Raw genomic sequence first — 19,272 nt, 5'->3', positions numbered from 1 at the left:
TAGGGACAGCGGCGCGTTTGTGGGCGACTTCAGACCTCTGGGGTTGATAACTGATGTTCATGGGCGGCAGTACCCACATACCATCAGGTGCTACTCTTACATTATAAAAAATAGCTACATCGTAGATGCTAGAAGTAGCATGTCTACTCTCCCTTAGTCCTAAGGGACTTAGCTTTAAATATCTACTGTTTTTGTAAGGGATAGACGTAACTGGGTAAAAGAGAAAGTTCCTAACGAGATTAGTCTCGGCGGTCCTCTCCGGCGAAGCGAAACAATTCCAAACAAATTAGTGCTCCAATTTGTGCATATTTTGATTGAGTTATGCCCGCGTTCAATCCGATCGCTTTTTGCCCGCCATAAAATATGCAAATTGATTTTTAACTGCCTCCGCTTCGATTCCACACCAGTTTAGATGGAATTTTCGATTGAAAATTTATGATTTATTCATTACTTATTTAAAGCGCTTTATCTACGGGTTCGGATAGGTTTATGTTTAATATAAACAAACTAGTTTACTGATTTAGTTATAATGAGATTATAAAGAATTTAATCATGTTAAAATAATATTTTTTATATGGAAATGCAATCAGGATTGGAGCTTCATCTGAGAGGCGTGACAGATACAATCTCTGAGGATTACGTTGAAACTACTGCTTCAAAGCAGAAAGAGGTGTAGTGGTCGTGTCTGTGGGATGGAATTCCCAAGGGTTCCAAAACTAGCTTTCACCCGCGGCTTCACTCGGGGTGGAAGATTTTATATATTCCTTGGGAACGGTACATTTTTTCGGGATAAAAGATACGGTATCTTTTCTAAACCGCTGACAACCTGTGTACAAAATTTCAGGACAATCAGTTATATACTTAAGGCGTAAAAAACAAACTTACCTCGCATTTATAATATTAGAGAGGATATCGTGCATGTGTAACCAAAATTAAATTCTCAATAACATCGAATAAACATTCAATACAATATTAACATATAATACAAGCACTCAAAAATACTAAAATCACAAAAAGATAAATAATACTATGTCAAGAACGCATACATAAAAATTACACACACACATTCAGACACACACGCACGCACACATGGCGCACACACGCACACATGCACCACACACACGAACGTACGCACCGACATACACAAACACATAAATAGATAACAAAACATATACGTACATGCATTATTATTAATTTAAGTTTCTTATTTTAAATAACAAATGAGAAAATAAAGATTAACCTAATTAAAAAGATAATATTATGTATCCATAATACCTATTGTATCGAGATAATCTAAGTTTGAAACGGCTATTGTCTAGATTGACTTATCACCCCAGATAACCTCGGGACCTACATTTCAGTAAGAATAGCCACTTTGGATTTAGGTTAATGGCTATCAGGGTGGACGTCCTTTAACTAGATACCGCCTTCAACGTCATTTATTTAGATATCTGTACAAGTTTTTTAAGGTTCCAATACATTTATTAAGGACCAATTCCTTAATAAATGTATTGGACCGTGATCTTATTACTCAGTACCCTTACCAGGAGTTTTTACGTTTCGACAAATATGACTGTTTTGGTATATGTTTACGTATTGGCCCATACGATTTTCTAGTTCTGACACAATCCGCTAGGGGCGCTGATTGGAATTTGTATGGGCAAATACGTAAACAAATACCAAAATAGTCATATTTGTCGAAACGTAAAAACTCCTGGTAAGGGTACAGTACTTAAAATCATGTGAATTGTTGTTTTGATATTTCATGATACATACATTATAATCTATGGGATTGGTTATAATATATGATATTTGTAGTGTGGTAAGAGAGACATACTTTTCCGAGGAGTTCCAGCTTAGACCTCAGGGGTAGCGGTGAATCTATGGCTTCAGGTGTGAATATTTAATCCTATCTGGGTTGATTACAAATGTCCATGGGCGGCAGTAGCCACTTAACATCAAGTGGACTGCATGCTTGTCTGCTACTCCAATATAATAAAAAATACAAACAGGCTCTATTTTTAATAGTCGGGAATTTTGTTTTTATAATAATTATTTTTTAATCTAAAAGGACCTACTTTGATATAGACTCTATGTATGGTAATTTACATTACATACTAGCTGACACGGTAAACGTTGTGTTGCCATATAAATAAAAAAATGTTAAGGGTGAACTACCCTTATCACTTAGTGATAAAAATAGATAGAAGCCGATTCTCAGACCTATTTAATATGCATATAAAATTTGGTGAAAATCGGTAAAGCCGTTTCGGAGGAGTACGGTAACTAACATTGACACGAGAATTTTATATATAGAAGTAGTCGAAATGATGTTAAATGTATAAAAGGTGTAAAATTGGACTGAATATATATTAATAATTTTATCTGTGCTTGCTATTTAGTCGAATAAGTAAATAATCCTACAAGTTACATTTAATTATTTACAATATTAACGTAATAAAAAAAAAGTACAAAATAATATATGAAACAGGCTATAAAAATACTTATAATAAAATAGTTAAATATAATAAGCTTCATCCAAATTGTTGTCTCTTGGAAGAGTCCCCAAAACGCTGGCGACATTACCTCGCTGAATAGCAAAGCTAATTCTTTGCCCGAGGTAAGCGCCAGCCCTTTGGTCGTGGGTGCACTCGATCAAATTATATTAATTGCATCTTATTATTATACTTGTTTATTACTTACGTTACACTTATTAACCGTCAACAAGGTTTCTAATAACTGCTTAATTATAATGTAATTATTTCATTAAGGACATGATACATACATATTATAATTTACGGGATTGCTAATGTTAGGTAGATTAAAATATTCATAAAATGCGCAATAAAGTGTTTAGAAAGTCTATTAGTATAGCTATTATGACCAAAAATAACGACCTACCTATTTTATGAGTTTCTTTAATTTTCAGTTTCACTTTCGAATGACCACACAATAGCGACGTAAGGCGTGGACAGTATTTAAATATATGAAACAGATGATAATTACGTCTCATTTATGATGTTTATCTGTTCTGTGTAGCTCACGTCTTAGGGAATTTTGAAAGCATTAATTTAGGCCTCCAATGATGAATAAAAATCCATGATTTAATTTGCTATAACAGCTTTTGAAGGTGGTAGAGCCCTTTGTGGTTCGACTCCAGCGGCACCACCGCCACACCTATTTCTGCCTAATAACAGCAGTGTTAGACAATGCTGTGTTCCGTTTTGAAGGGTGTGGTAAGGGAGACATACTTTTCCGAGGCGTTCCAGCTTAGTCCTCAGGGGTAGCGGCGCATCTGTGGCCGACCTCAGGTAGGAATATCTAATCCTATCTGATCCTATCTAATCTATACAGATGTCCATGGGCGGCAGTAGCTACTTTCCATCAGGTGGACTGCATGCTCGTCTGCTACTCAGATATTATAAAAAGGTGTATTATGTTATAAAAGCTATTACACTAAACTTAATCGTTGTGATGGTTTGAGACTTGGCCACTTGATCGGGCGTGTGAGGTTCGAATCCTGCACACGCATCTATAATTTATGCAAAAGGCGATCGCAAATGTCGAAAGGAAACCAGAGTTCATTAAAAAAGTCCTTAACGGTGTGTGAAGTGTGCATAATTTCCAGTGGCTATCTATTAAATAAAAATAAAATAAAATAAAAAAGCCCATTTATTCCACACTAACTAATTATAAATTTACAATTATTTTCTAAGTTTTTTATGTTACTGCTATTTATTACATTATATTTATTATTGTTGTTTTTAATTTAAATCAATTTGAACTTGTCAATATTATGGTTACATAATAGTTAACAATACATTTAATTTATTTTCTTATTATTATGTTCCTATAATTAAAATTAAATTAAATGGCTATCTATTACGGTAATGACAACAATAATAAATATAATGTAATATATGCCAGTAATATAAAAACTTAGAAAATAATTGTAAATTTATAATTAGTTAGTGTGGAATAAATGGGCTTTTTATTTTTATTTTATTTATCTATTACGGTTCAAGAGATCGACCCTTCCTACGTATAATATCGTAACTGCAAAATGACAACTTTACAGGAGAGCGTTTCAAAGTTTTGAATATGCTAAAATGCGAATAAAATCTGCATTTCTTCAGGTATCTCTATGAAATTTGGTATATATATTTTATTTTATACGCTTTATAACGTTACTAATGACGATGAAAACCATAAAAACAAGGCAATTTATGCAATAAAAACGAAAAGTACTTTTGTGGCTTACGTTATTATACGTAGGAGGGGTCGAGATAGACAGGGCTCTATACAGACGGACAGATGGCGGAGACTTAGTACTATGGTTCCGTTTTTACCGTTTGGGTACGGAACCCTAAATAAACTTACAAAAAATGAAACTTATAAGATATGCCAGTTAATAAAGAACATCTCAAGAGATTTAATATGACGCCGTATTTATTATGCGGAGCTCGTAAATACCAAATTAAGTCATAACACATGTTATCATAATAACATTTTTATTACCTCACCAACGTACTTCTTATGTACGTATATAAGATCTTACAGCAGCTATAAAAGTGATAATCAAAATTGTGTCTTCAATTTTAAAACTCTTAGCTTAATAAGTATATGAAGTTACGCGTTGAATTTCTTATGACGCGTTCGCACACTTCAACAAACCGTTACAAATTAAAAATGTGGATAGAGCGTTTGACTTAATTTATGTAGGTTTGCAAGCGCTTGTAGTTGAACTAATGGAGTGTCGGATTTTTAGTAAATCAAAGGGAAATTGAGTGCATAGATCCTATCATGGAAATATTATACTCCGAAAAGGACTTATAAAAAATCACCAGTTCTGAAAACTTTATGTAATTCAATCGTAAATTGAATTACATTAAGTTTTCTTTGTTGCTTTGTTGTCGTCGTGCTTATCCTCGTTTTGTTATCGTTGTCAACACATTACTGTCCCACTGCTGGGCACAGGTCTCCTGTCAGAGTGAGAGGAGGGCATAGTCCACCCCGATAGCCAAGTACGGATTGGTAAAGTTCACACACCCTTTAGAACTTTTCGTAAGTACTATCAGGGATAAAGGTTTCATTATAATGTCTTCCTCCACTGTTGAAGCAAGTGAAAATTACTTTTTTAAAAACTCGTTTTAAAAAATTAAAGAAGCCTGGTATCCGAACCTCAGACCGCGAGTATCAGATCACTGCTTTCTTGCATACAATATGACTTTGGCGTTGATATAAAAAACAATATCGTTTTTCCTAAATTTATTTTACGTGTTTTATATAGAACCACGTTTCATATCACACACGACTTTATCAAACTTCCGCGCGTCACTTTCACTTCATCAATATTCATGACTTCATACACGTTACGTGTTACTGTTATGCATATACCTAAAATATATATTTTACTAGCTGACCCGGCAAACGTTGTGTTGCCATATAAATAAAAAAATGTTAAGGGTCAACAACCCTTATCACTTAGGAGTATGAAAAATAAATAGTAGCCGATTCTCAGACCTACTGAATATGCATATAAAATTTGGTGAAAATCGGTAAAGCCGTTTCGGAGGACTACGGTAACTAACATTGTGACACGAGAATTTATTTATTTATTATTTATTTATTTTATTGTGACAAGGTAATGTACGAGTAGAAGTAGCCAACGAACATGCAGTGTCGACAATTAAAAATCCGCGTAAAACTGCTAGTCCGCTCTGAATATAGAAATGAAACGCGTCGCCATAGCAAATTGTATGACTACACCTACTCGCAACAACTTCAGAGCGGACCAGCAGTTTGCGCGCGGACTATACTTTATTTCAACATAAGCAAACATAATGTTAATAATAAAAATGTAATACTAATTAAAGTAATGTTAAACTAAAAGTAAGTAAAATAAAATTATAAATAATAATAAAAAAAGCATGCAGTCCACCAGTTTGTAAGTGGCTACTGCCGCCTATGGACATCTGATTGCAACCTTTGATAAGATTAGATTTCTATCTGAGGTCAATCACAGGTGAGTTGCTACCTCAGAGGAGTAAGCTGGAAAGACTGGAAAAGTATGTATCCCTTAGTACGTACTACTTATGTTTCCCTTCAAACCATAACACAGCAGCGCTTAACACTACTGTTATAAGGCCGAAATACCTACAAATTGAAGCAGAAACAATTGAAAATCATTCGGGCTTACCAAAGAATGTAATTTTCATTTAATTCACAGTCGATTTATATTTATAAACAGTTATTTAAACGTAGCATACTTCGGTTAATGAGGAATCTGAGCGAATTTAATGAGTTATATGAAAATCAGTATTATTTGAAAAATATATTTACATTATCTATTAATATTATTTAACTTAAAATTTGTCAGTATATGTGGGTAACATATGGATATAATGGATTTAAATCTTATTTCTATTAGTTATACTACATGTTAATTCCGCGTTTGTTGTTTGATTTTATTTGCATTTTTGAATTACAATAGTACAAAATCTTTTAATGTTAATTAGCGAATATATCTTTGAGCAATTTTCATTTTTGTAATGCAGGATACATGTAATTATAGCAGTAATAGCGTAATAGTTTCCAATCGTAGGGTATGAGGTTCAAATCCCAGGCCTCTTACTAGTTATAGTTATGTCCATATTACAAGCAATTAATATTCCATTGCGAAACCTGCAAAATTGCTACAAATATCTTCTACAAAATCATTTCTTTTTCATAAGACTTTCCATTACCTGATTTATATGATACGTGGAAAATTACAGCAAATATTCTGTATACTACACCTTTATAATTGGCGATATTTAAACCATTCAAGTGAAATAACACAAATTAAGTTCACGGCAAATAAAAATGTAAATAATAAATGTTAATAATAAAGCGTCTCGAGTGTAGCTTTATCAATAATTCATTCTATTATGAGACTCTGAGACGAGACCTCAGATTTTTCGTTATATTTCAGAGAATCATTATTCAAATATGTCTACTACTATTTCGAAAACAAATTCTAAGTTTTCCTTTGAAATCATATATTGCGTATATTGTTTACATTTTTATTAACATGCTTGTAGGGTCGCTGGCGTGTAAAGGAAACCTCTTTTAACAATTTCACTGTTTTTTTATATGGCTCCCGATTTCCATACTAATGTATATAATAGGAATATGGTAGATGTTTGTAATTCGACGCTAAGAGCACCATCACATTTTTTTGCCGTAAAGGTACGATAAGAATACTCTAACTCAGTTCTTACGGATAACAACACTGGTATGACTGTACCCTTACCACTTCGATCACTAATAAGAACTAGTGATCGAAGCCTTACCATGAGTTTTCAAAACATCCCACAATTTTACGTAACGTTTACTCAATCCATTATTCTGTTCCGTTTGCTTAGTAGACTGAGTAGACGTAACAATAAGTAAGTGCTCAAGTCATTTTGTCTACCTCACATGTTCGCTAAAAAGAGAGACAAAACATAAAGCGGCGCTATTTGTAAATTTAGACATTTAATGATACGTTACTGACACTATAATTCTGATACAGTCTGCTAGGGGCGCTGATTGGAAATTGTATGGGCAAATACGTAAACAAATACCAAAACAGTCATATTTGTCAAAACGTAAAAACTCGTGGTAAGGGTACTGTTGTGTTGCCACTCCTGAGTACTAAGATTGTCTTTTGTGTAAGTTAGCTGGCATCCATATTCTTCGATCGAAATTTAGAAAGTATATTATTAGTATTCAGTATCGTCTAAAGAAGTATTATGTATACAGACATATTATATTTTAAATAACTATAAGATTTAAGGACAAAATGTTTAATATACGTTTTTTAACCCTCAGGCAAAATTTACTTATTAATTAAATATCAAAAGTTATGATCGATAGTTTCATTAATGTTCTATTTATATTTTTATAATTAATGAGTATAAATTAATGACGTAGTTAAACAAATATTTCACCGCACCGGAACTGGTTTAATACTTGTCTTTGGATAACACGTTTATATTAAGGTTGTTGTATAGTTAATTAGGTGCACTATTTTTGTGCGATGATTAATATTCTCTGCTTGTCCATAAACGTGATGAAAAATGTAGACTTCGTTTCTTGTTTAAGACGACTTCGGTATAATAACAGTATTGTTTAGCGCGGCTGCGTTCTGTTTTAAAAGGTGTGGTAATGCAGCAATGCAATTCTTTTATAATATCATTTGTTACTTCAAAACGAGCATGCAGTCTATCTGATCGTTACTGCCGCTCATGGATATATGTAATACTAGTAGTAGGAATATCTAATCCTATCTGGGGTTGATTACAGATGTCCATGGGCGGCAGTAGCCACATACCATCTTTTTCTATAAAAAAGACTGTATTATGTGGACTCCTTACTACATTTTTTAAACCAGAACACAGCGCTTAACGCTGCTTTTGTTACAATAGGTGTCGCAATGGTGCCACCGTAGTCGAATTACTAAGGTTTTTATTCTATAATATAAGAGTAGCAGACGAGCATGCAGTCCACCTGATGGTAAGTGGCTACTGCCGCCCATGGACATCTGTAATCAACCCCAGATAGGATTAGATATTCCTACCTGAGGTCGGTCACAGATGCGCCGCTACCCCTGAGGACTAAGCTGGAACGCCTCGGGAAAGTCTGTCACCCTTACCACACCCTTCAAACTGGAACACAGCAGCGCCTAACACTGCTGTTATTAGGTCACAATAGGTGTTGCAGTGATGCCACCGGAGTCGAATCACAAAGGTTTCTACCACCTTCAGGATTGCATGCTAAAAAAAGGATTGCGTGAAAATAAAAACCCGCATACTGGGCTTATACTTATTTTCACAATAGTATATTATTATAATAGTTTATAGAACCTTGGTGGTTAAATTTAGAGGGCGATGGGGCGATAGCAGAAGCGTTAATGGGCCATGTTGTTTGGCTGCTCGCCAGCCTTAGCCTGTTAGCTTTAAGTTAGCTTTAAATTTTAATAGATTGTATGGCATAGGTGGCTTTATATCATTTTTGTATTAAATTGTGTATTTTGTATTGATAGTGGATAATAAGTTTTTTTTATAATATAGGAGTAGCAGATGAGCATGCTTCCACCTGATGGTAAGTGGCTACTGCTGTCTACGAACATCCGTAATCGACCCTAGATAAGATTAGGTTCATACCTGAGGTCGGCCAAAGAAACACCGCTGTCCCTGAGGACTAAGCAGGAATGCCTCAGAAAAATATGTCTTCCTTACCTTCAATCCAGAACACAGTAGCGCTTAACACTGCTGTTATTAGGCAGAAATAGGTGTGGCGGTGGTGCCGCCGGAGTCGAACCACAGAGGATTCTACCATATTTATGTATGTATATTGTATGTGTATCTCGTTGTGAACGCCTGTATCTTTAACAATTTGGTAAAAGCGTCCTCATATTAAGAATATTAAGCTATTATATATTTACTAAGAACAAACGTGTTTTTTGAATCTGAACACTATTAAAGTAATTACGAATGCGACTCACACATCTCGTACCTCGAACAAACCAGAATTTGCATCCAAAATAAAAATTAAGTGCATTCTAATTTGAAACCCGTTTCATTACAGTACAACCAATATTGTCAGTACAATATTTAATGACAAAGCGACGGTTGGACAGTCAACTCCAATTAAATTGTTTATGAATAATAATGAGAGAACTCCATATTGAAACAAGTGAGTGTACTGTTCATAGTGATGTGCTGTGAATGTATCAATTGTTTATTCGGAATACAATTACTGACAGTATTGGCTTTTAGTTCTGACAGTTTTAATTCTTGTGAGATTTCATTTTTTATTCAACAAATGAATAGTGATGTACTGTGAAATAGTGATGTACGACTGTGTTGTTCGAATAAAAATTATTAACAATATTGACTTTTAGTTTTGACAGTTTTGAATTTTGTGAGTATAAATTTCAGCAACTTACTTATGTTACATTCTTATGTTGCAGAACACTAGTTAATATGTGTTTTAAATAAGTACTATAATAGTTTTTATAAACACAAAAAAGATTACATAAAAGATGAATGTCCATAAAATTTTACCATGGTCCGCGTCATTAAGGGACACCGTCAGTATCTGACAGTGACCAGTAGCACTACCATGAGTTTACAAAAGTATTACTCGCTAGCGACTGCGTAAAATAAATGTATGAAAAATTGTACAGCGCCTCTGGTGGTTACTCGTAGAACTAAAATCCGTAGTGGCGTAACTCGATACGTAAAAAACCTATCGAAATCAAATGGCTAGCGAATGTCATTATGATCTATTGCCATACAAATTCTGTCCCATGAGTCATTAATTTGACAGACGTTGTCAAGAAATACCGTAACGATAGTAGTTATGTTATTCACTAGCAAAATGACAATAGTTTCCTATTTACAATTTCTATAGTGGCGTTTCTATTCTCATGGTAGTGCTACTGGCATGTATCAAACCGGACTGTAGGCAAACTGTAGATATATAGTTATAGTTGTTGTGTAGGTATGGTGGTTTACCGGGGTGGTTTTAGTGCGATAAAATTCCCACATAACCCGGCGTCGCTCCCACGTCGTCCTATACCATTTGAAAGTTTCCCCCTCGAAAAAAAGGTACATTGTTTTAAAGAATGAAACAAGTAATTAATTAAAAAAATCAAAAACCCGACTGCACCAAAAAGGCTGAAGTAGAATTTCCAAAAGCAGTGAAATAGGCATTTCATTATTTTTATCCAGAAAGCCAAATACAAAGTTTCATAGTAGGTGTCTGCTTCAAAAACAAAAGATGTTCAAACAATATTATCCTATTTTATCCTCGTAGTGTTCATTTGCGCTATATAAAGAACCTATATGTAAAATTCCAGCACACTTAAGTTCAGCGGTTTCCCTTTGCGTTGATCTCTGGCACAGCAACTCACTCATTTAGTCGTACAGTCATCTCGATGTGTATATACGAGTATATATGTACTAGCTGACCCAGCAAACGTTGTGTTGCCATATAAATAAAAAAATGTTAAGGATGAACAACCCTTATCACTTAGGTGTAAAAAAAATAGATAGTGGCCGATTCTCAGACCTACTGAATATGTATATAAAATTTGGTGAAAATCGGTGAAGCCGTTTCGGAGGAGTACGGTAACTAACACGAGAATTTTATATATAAGATATATTATATAATGTATGTGTAATCTCGTCTTAATTTCCTTTATTTTGACACCCTACTCCATAAATTTGGTTACCTTTTTTAAAACGTGTTACTATTTCGCGAAAAAATTCACCATTTACGGTCTATAAAATATATAACTTCGGTAAATCAAAGTTTCGGTCATTATTTTACCTCGTTACGAGGTAGCATTTCATTATTTTTATTCAACAAGCCTCATACAAAATGTCATAATGTTTGCTTCAAAATTGACGAATGTTTAAATGAACTTTTAACCCTTATTTTACCTTCTACGGGGTTGATTTTTCGGAGGGGGATAAATATTTGCGTCCTTGTTCCTATCCAGAAAGCCAAATACAAAATTTTATAGTAGTTGCTTCAAAATTAAAGGATTTAAAAAAAACTGTTTTCCCCTATTTTACCCTCTTAAGGGTAGAATTTCCAAAAGGCTTTTCTTAGTACTTATTCAAGCTATATAGAGAACCTGTGTGCAAAATTTCAGAACTGTAAGGTCCTTGGTTTAGGCTGTACGTTGATTTCTGAAAAATGAAAAAGTAATTTAGTTAGTCAGTCAGTCAGTCACCTTACTGGTTTATGTATATACAAATATGTTTTTATAATCTCCGTTTGATTTCCTTCCATTTGATACTCTACTCGATAAGTTCGCTTAACTTTTTTTTTTAAATGTGTTACTATTTCGCGCCAAAAATCCGCCATTTTGATTTTTTTTTACTAACACCTATCTAAGGACACTCGGGTCATTGAGACAAATATAATGACACTTTAACTGTTGAAATTCATCCAGCCATTTGTTAGATCGGATCAAATAAAGAAAGACAAACATACAAGATACGCGCAAAAAACATAACCCTTCCTTGGCAGTCGGGTAAAAAATGTATCGCCCAATATTTTAATGTTCCACAACTGATTCCTGAATGCTGAATGCGTGAATCCTGGAGATATGTATGCTCCACCACGCTGCACAATGTGTATTAGTGCATACATAGTTATCTATAATCACAATAAAGCAACAATATCCCAAGTAAACTATAGAGTTTATCAATATTAGCTAATGATGCAATTTGGCTATGGCCCAGACGCCCCATATGTTGGCAACACTTGGGTGGTATGCTAGATCGTGAGGTATAGCAATATGTATGGAGATATTCCTAAGAGACAAGAAAAGGATTCTCCGTTAAAACAATCGTTCTTGATTGTTAAGTGTAAAAATCGGGTAAAATCTGCTCATAACTTTAAAACCTAGTGCGTAATGGAACATTTATTGTTATCAGATATCGTATAGTTCTGACAACAACAAAAGAAAAAGAAATGGATTGTAAGATGTGTCAAGTACGATGGGACGGTACAATAAAAAGGTAAAAACTGGTCATTTCTTTTGCTATTTATCCTTTCACGAATGGTGACTAGCAATAAGACTAATCTGATTTAAAAAGAAGTAGGTACCTATCGTAGACATGCACAGATATGTCTATACATACCTAAGATTCTTTTTGCGTGTTTGTCTATGTATTTCTCGATGATGTTCGATTTTAACCTAGTATTCTATACCGTGAGATGGGAAATTCTGTTTCATGTCGTACGAAACGAGAGTACTATTTTGGTAAAGATGAATTTTGTCCTTTACGTACACTACAAGTAAACACATAACTGTAGTTTACTGTAGTATAGAGCAGGCATAAAAAGTAAATTGTAAAATCTACACCCAGCTTATGAATAAATTTACATAAAAAAATCTTGTTAAAACAAAGTTTTTATAACGTCATTTTACATTTCACATTGTTCCCAGAAAGTTTTGCAGTTGAAACCCATACTTCATGGAGGTGCATAAAAATAATTAATTCACTGTCTTAGGCTGTCGCATTAGATTTAGAATGACATCACTAAACTAATAATGTCTTGTCATTCAAACAAAATGTATGGAAACTGTAAGTTCAATTAGTTGACCCTCACATACATGTTAACTTAATAAAGGCTTGTATAAATTGAGTATTAGAATTACGCGGGCAGCGCCGCGCGGCAAACCTAGTTGTATGACAAAACCATTTTATTTTCGCAAACACGGACCTCGTTACAACTTTGTTTTTGATACGAACCTTTGCATCAAAAGATCAAATCGAGACTATTTGAAAGTTCTTCGAGTTAAAAAGGGTATATTTAAACTTGGATATCGAAAAGAGTTGGAACGATGAGAAGTCGATGATGTGAGTTGCGAACAAATTCCAGTTCGAATGCGACTAACTTTGTACATAAATCCCGATTCGTGGCAAATTCAACGTTCGATGTTCGTACCTGCTTTTTGATAAGACAGCAGTCACTTCACATGACGCAATGGTATTATGCTAAGGAGAAAAGAGATGAGATTTAATAAAATAAGTATTGTAGGTATTCTGTACTTTAGTGTCTGTTTATTTGTTTTTATGTTTGTAATGTCTTTACCAAACCTTCTTATTATGGTTTTTTTTATTATATAGGAGTAAGAGACGAGCATCAAGTACACCTGATGGTAAGTGGCTACTGCCGGCCATGGACATCTGTAATCAACCCCAGATAGGATTAGATATTCCTATCGGAGGCCACATTTCGTTACTCCTGAGGACTAAGCTGAACCGGCTTCGAAAAGTACGTCTCCCTTACCACACCCTTCAAACCAGAACACAGTTTTTAACGTTTAACACTGCTGCTATGGGGCAGAAATAGGTTTGGTGGTGGCACTGCCAGAGTCGAACAACAAAGGGTTCGACCACCTTCCAATTTTGGTTAAAAAATACGTAACGTTTTTTCACCATTTACCAAATCCGCAAATCATTTTTATTGAGACGTGTTATAAATCGCAATCAGTTCATAATTTGTTTTGTTTAACTTGTTATATGATAAAATAAAAGCGATGAAAGGCAATGTCGGGAGTTTCAGGGAACAATTCGAAACAAATTGAACTGCGGACGCGAGTTGAACTTTGTATCGGAGCAAATCCAGTTTCGTTATTTACTTATTCGATATTTATATGCAAAATTAAGCGCTTTTTTCTTTATAAGTGTTCTAAATTATAGGTACAGCTTCTACTTTCTTAATTACTTGTTTATCATTGTTGAGTGGGAACAATCATGCAATATTCTCGATAACGGAGCGGCCGTGGACATTTGTAATTAATCTCGGAAAATATTGACTCCTTAGTGAGGTCAGCCGCAGGTGCGTTACTAGCACTAAGGACTAAGTTGGAACGCTTCTTCTAAGTATATGTCCCTTACTCCCTTCCTACACCCTAGCGAAGAGCGCCAAAGGAAGCAGAACACAGCATAACTTAACACTTAAGGTAGAAATAAGTGATTTAGTGACTACCTATAACCATTCAAACCACTGTTTTTTTAACAAACATTTTCTTGTTTCTAATTATTATTTTCATCCAAGTTGCTGTTTATAAATATTGTTTTAACAATGTTATATAAGCTTAAAATATCGGACCTCGAGTCAAAAATATTAAGCTTAAACTCGTTAACTGTCGCATGGAGTATCAGAGAATTTTATGAGTTCAGTTATTTATGGCGGCGGGACGGCCACGTTTTTTGAATTTATGAGGATTTTTGGTAACGGATAATGTTAATTTGTATTTTATTCAGCATACATCATACCCATATATCGTTTGTTGTCGGAAATTGTGCCGACTTTATTAAAGGGTGTTTTGTGTTGCTGTTATATTTTAACCGTGTTTATGACGTGTCTTTTATAACAGCGTTTTGGGTCTCGAGTTCTTGGTTGGGTTGTATGAAAGGTTAACATTGTTTGTTTTGAGTAACTATTTTACAGTAGGTTTGGATGAAATAACTATTCGCACTGTGATCTAACATTTGTATATTTATGAATTATCATTGAAACGATAAATTATTTTATTTATTATATTAAGTATAATTATAGATTTCTAAATTTAGGTGATTTATTATTTTGACATATCATTTCCGCTCATAGAAAATTTAGCTTTTATATTTTAAACGCGATTGTCAAATGGAAAACAATAAAAATATTTGCTCATAAATGATTTGCTCTATTATTTTTATTTTATTTCTCGAATAAAATACTACAAAAACTGGTGGCAATTGTATGGATGTGTGTATGCTTGTATGGTTGCGTTTGTGTGTGTGTGTGTATGTGTTTGAGTGCATACGTGTGTTTTCACGCGGGAATGTTCAACCCTTTTGGTAATTCCTATCTTTATGTATAGAAGGCAGTGTTCACTTGCATTGTACCAAACATTGTAAATTATTATTAAATAATTTGTCAAACTATACAGGTCTAAATTGGCTCAATAATTTTTTTTATTATTATTTATTTTATACGTAAGATCCTGTCAAAATCAGCTCAGTATTTTTGGCAGTGTTCGATTCTTTTTAGGCGTGTTTTTGCCATAATAATATTTAAATGGACTGATATTATACAGAAAACGTAGTGGCATATGATATCGTAGTTACATGGAGGCGTTCCCGATATGAAACGTAATTAAAGCAAAACTTACTGTAGGGTCTAGTCGATGGCCCGGAGCCAAGAAGCTGAAAGTAATTTGAAATTTAGAACGCCGTCCCGAGCCGATAATACTTGCCTGACTTAGGGACGGTTATGACTATCAGTGAAGAGCGAATGGCATTAGGAGATTTTAGGCTACCTTAATGGACATCTGTAATCAACCTCAGCTAAAATTATATTCCTTGAGGTCGGGCACAGCTGCGCAGCTCCATAGGACTAAGCTGGAATGCTTTGGATAAGTATGTCTACTTTACAACCAGTATACAGCAGCGCTTACCACAACTGTAGGCAGAAATATGTAATACAAAAAAATTATAATATGAAAATTTACAAAAAAGTAATAAATATAGCATACTTCATAAATTTCATCATGTAATTTTATTTAATCGTTATTTATTATTATTTTAGTTTACTGGGTATACTACCCAATTTTGAAGGTGGTAGAACCCTTTGTGGTTCGACTCCATCGTCACCACCGCTACACCTATTTCTACCTAAAAACAGCAGTGTTAGGCGCTGCTGTGTTCCGGTTTCAAGGGTGTGGTAAGGAAGACTGACTTATCCGAGGCGTTCCAGCTTAGCTCTCAGAGATAGCGGCGCATCCGTGGCCGACAGAGGTAGGAATATCTAACCCTATCTGGGGTTGATTACAGATGTCCATGGGCGGCAGTAGCCACTTACCATCAGGTAGACTGCATGCTCGTCTGCTACTCCTATATTATAAAAAAAACTGAGTGGTCAATATTAGTTCCAATCTTTACATCTCTACTCTACTATAAAATCAAACTAGCGATTTCTTAAATGGCATTGTAAAAAATGAAGCAAGTCTCGTTAGACATGTGCAACGTATTGATTTATTATCATGTACACTTTCTCTTTCATTGAATCACAAATCAGACAACTGATTGATATCGTTAAGTCTTACATCTTTAGTTTTTACGTAAAGGATGTAGCGAACATGTATGTAGCTATTTTTGTTTCTGATCTAAAAGTCGTCCAAGCTACTGTTTTGTAATCTAAAGGCATATTAACCTCGGTGATAGAGTTTTTATCGGAATGGTTCATAATTATATGGCGAAATCATTTTTTTCGCTACAAGAAGTAAAGAAAAAATCCAATTGTTTGTGTTAAAATTATTTTTATATCTGGATTATAGTGTTCTAATAGTCGTCCAAGCTACTGTTTTGTGATCCAAAGGCGTAGTAACCTACGCGAAAGAGTTTCTATCTGAATGGTTCATAATTATATGGCAAAGTATTTTTTTTTCTTTATAAAAAGTAGAGAAACAATGTGTTAAAATTATTTTTATATCTATTTGAATAAACTAGAATCTAGAATAGATCTGTTTTTAAGAAATGCATTATTTATTTTGTTTCGTTAGTTTTTTTGTGTTCATTTATCTTTCTATAGTATTAGCTTATTTAAAAAACAAATAATCTCTTGTCTAACGGGCTCAGATGCGAATATATAATTGTTTCTTAAAAGTTAAATGTGTTAAAAGTGTATATCATCAAAATATTTTCTTGCTCATAGCTTCTCGCTTACGATATGACAACTCGTTAAAGACTTGCATATTACACGTTACCCTCAAAGAGCTCGGGAACTGTACCGACAAGTGCTATGAAGAAAGTTTGCGTCCAACTAATTAGGGATATTAATCGCATTACTTTGTAATCTATTACTAAGTTATTAGAGCGTATTATGTAATCGGAAATTCAAAAAGTTCTGAAGGTTATGCAAATTTTGGTTGAGGAATATTATTGTATTTTTTAACTCTTCTGAATATTATTTTTATGAAATCCGAAACACTCATTTGAAGGTGGTAAATCCCTTTGTGGTTCGACTCCGGCTGCTCTACCGCCACACCCATTTCTACCCAATAACAATAGTGTTAGGCGCTTCTGTGCTAATGTTTGAAGGTTGTAGTAAAGGAGATATACTAATCCGAGGCGTTCCAGCTTAGTCTTCAGGGGTAGCGGCCCATCTGTAGCCGACCTCAGATAGGAATCTAATCCTATCTGGGGTTGATTACAGATGTACATTATTGTACATGGGCGGCAGAAACCACTTACCATCAGGTTGACTGCATGCTGACTAGCATCTAGGTAGCATCTAGTCTGCCACTCCTATATTATAAAAAGAAAACTATTTTGTGCCGTTTCTATGTTTTTAACGCGGTTTTATTAGCTTGCTATGTATCCGGGTATGTCTTTAATGGAAACATTTTTGCGTAGGAACTTATCAGGCACCGACATTAATAATTTTCTCCTATTGTCCTTATTTAGATGCGTTTTAAAATCCATTGGGTATTGATAAATTAAAATTATTTATATCTTTACAGATCACATAAAATTTTTGCATAGAAAATTATCAGGCACCGATGACGTGACGATTTTAATAATTTTCTCCCATGGTCCTTATTTAAGTTTAGATGCGTTTTAAGTTCCATTAAGTATTCAAACATTAAAACGATACATATCTTTTCAGATCAAAATGCGGGTGCTGGCGCTATTCCTCCTCATCTCCTACGCACGGAGTCAGCAGTCATGGGTGCCGTGTTCAGAGCTCAACGACGACCTGCGGTACCCATGCCGCTGCCGGGTCCAGGTGGACAGAGCTCTTCAGCTGAGGATCCTGATGAATTGCGACAGGGTGGTCTTCCCTGGCGACTTCCCTCCTCTACCCTATGGTGCTCCCATCGTGTCGTTCAGCCAGCGCTGGGCTGGACAGCAGTCTTTGCCGACGCAGGTGAGTTGTCCAATGATAATGTTAAGTTAGAAAAAGTCTGTAAGTTACTTTAAGCCTTGTGTAAGTCGTGATCATTATAAAGTTAGGCAGCGTTAGACGCAGTCATGTGTAGGATATGTAACCATATGTCGGAGAGCATCTTAGAACTTCGGTCCCTGTATTGTTGGATAGTAGTGGTTAAACCTTATCTTCTTAATGACGTCAAGAGGGATATTTGAGAACATTTCACACGGTTAGCTACTAACGCGTCACTTGAGTCACCAATCCGTTTTGAGAATATTTCGTGACGCTCATTTCTCCCTTAGTTGTGGTGAAAGTAGGGGAGCAGTAGATCATAAAAAGCATTGCAGACAATAGAATAGGTCAGCATAGTAAAAATGTTATAATATACCAAATTTTCCCATGTTTTCGGACAAAAGCTGCATCTAGGGACTTAAAAAAGGAGAGACTAAATAGCAAACCGAATAGAGAACCCAGATAGTATACACAATTCAGGTCGTACAATTTCAACCGTATCAAGGAAATCATTTCTCACGGAAGAGCCAATAATCGCACCACATCAGCGGCTAATTAAGAAACGGACGGAGTGTGGCGGGTTTCTACTGAATGATGCACGCGATCCGCGATCTGCTCTGATACATCTGATACACTGGTTTGTATTGTACTGATTTACTTCAGTTGGTTTTGATTCCATTGATTGACATCTATAAGCTAGGAATTATTATAAAAAAAAGGCCCGAGTCGAACTCACGGAGGGTTCCGTAACATTAAATATAAATTTAAAGGTAAAATAAAATTTTATGT

At 34.8% G+C, this 19,272-nt stretch overlaps 1 protein-coding gene across 3 annotated transcripts in view; it reads left to right on the top strand.

The window, feature by feature from the left end:
- The window catches only part of LOC140742307 (uncharacterized), a 157,722-nt gene that overhangs the window by 124,297 nt on the left and 14,153 nt on the right, over positions 1-19,272 (top strand). For all 3 annotated transcript variants that reach the window (XM_073073182.1, XM_073073181.1, XM_073073184.1), the window contains one exon: positions 18,208-18,468. In XM_073073182.1, coding sequence (XP_072929283.1) covers positions 18,214-18,468 — 255 coding nt within the window. In that variant the 5' untranslated portion in view covers positions 18,208-18,213. The remainder of the gene's footprint in view (positions 1-18,207; positions 18,469-19,272) is intronic.

This window comes from Epargyreus clarus, unplaced genomic scaffold, assembly GCF_041222505.1.
Source record: "Epargyreus clarus isolate Ecla_fem2 unplaced genomic scaffold, WU_Ecla_fem_2.2 ptg000005l, whole genome shotgun sequence".
Taxonomy (NCBI): domain Eukaryota; kingdom Metazoa; phylum Arthropoda; class Insecta; order Lepidoptera; family Hesperiidae; genus Epargyreus; species Epargyreus clarus.
The sequence above is the reverse complement of the archived record's forward strand: the minus strand, read 5'-3'. Positions and strand labels throughout refer to the sequence as shown.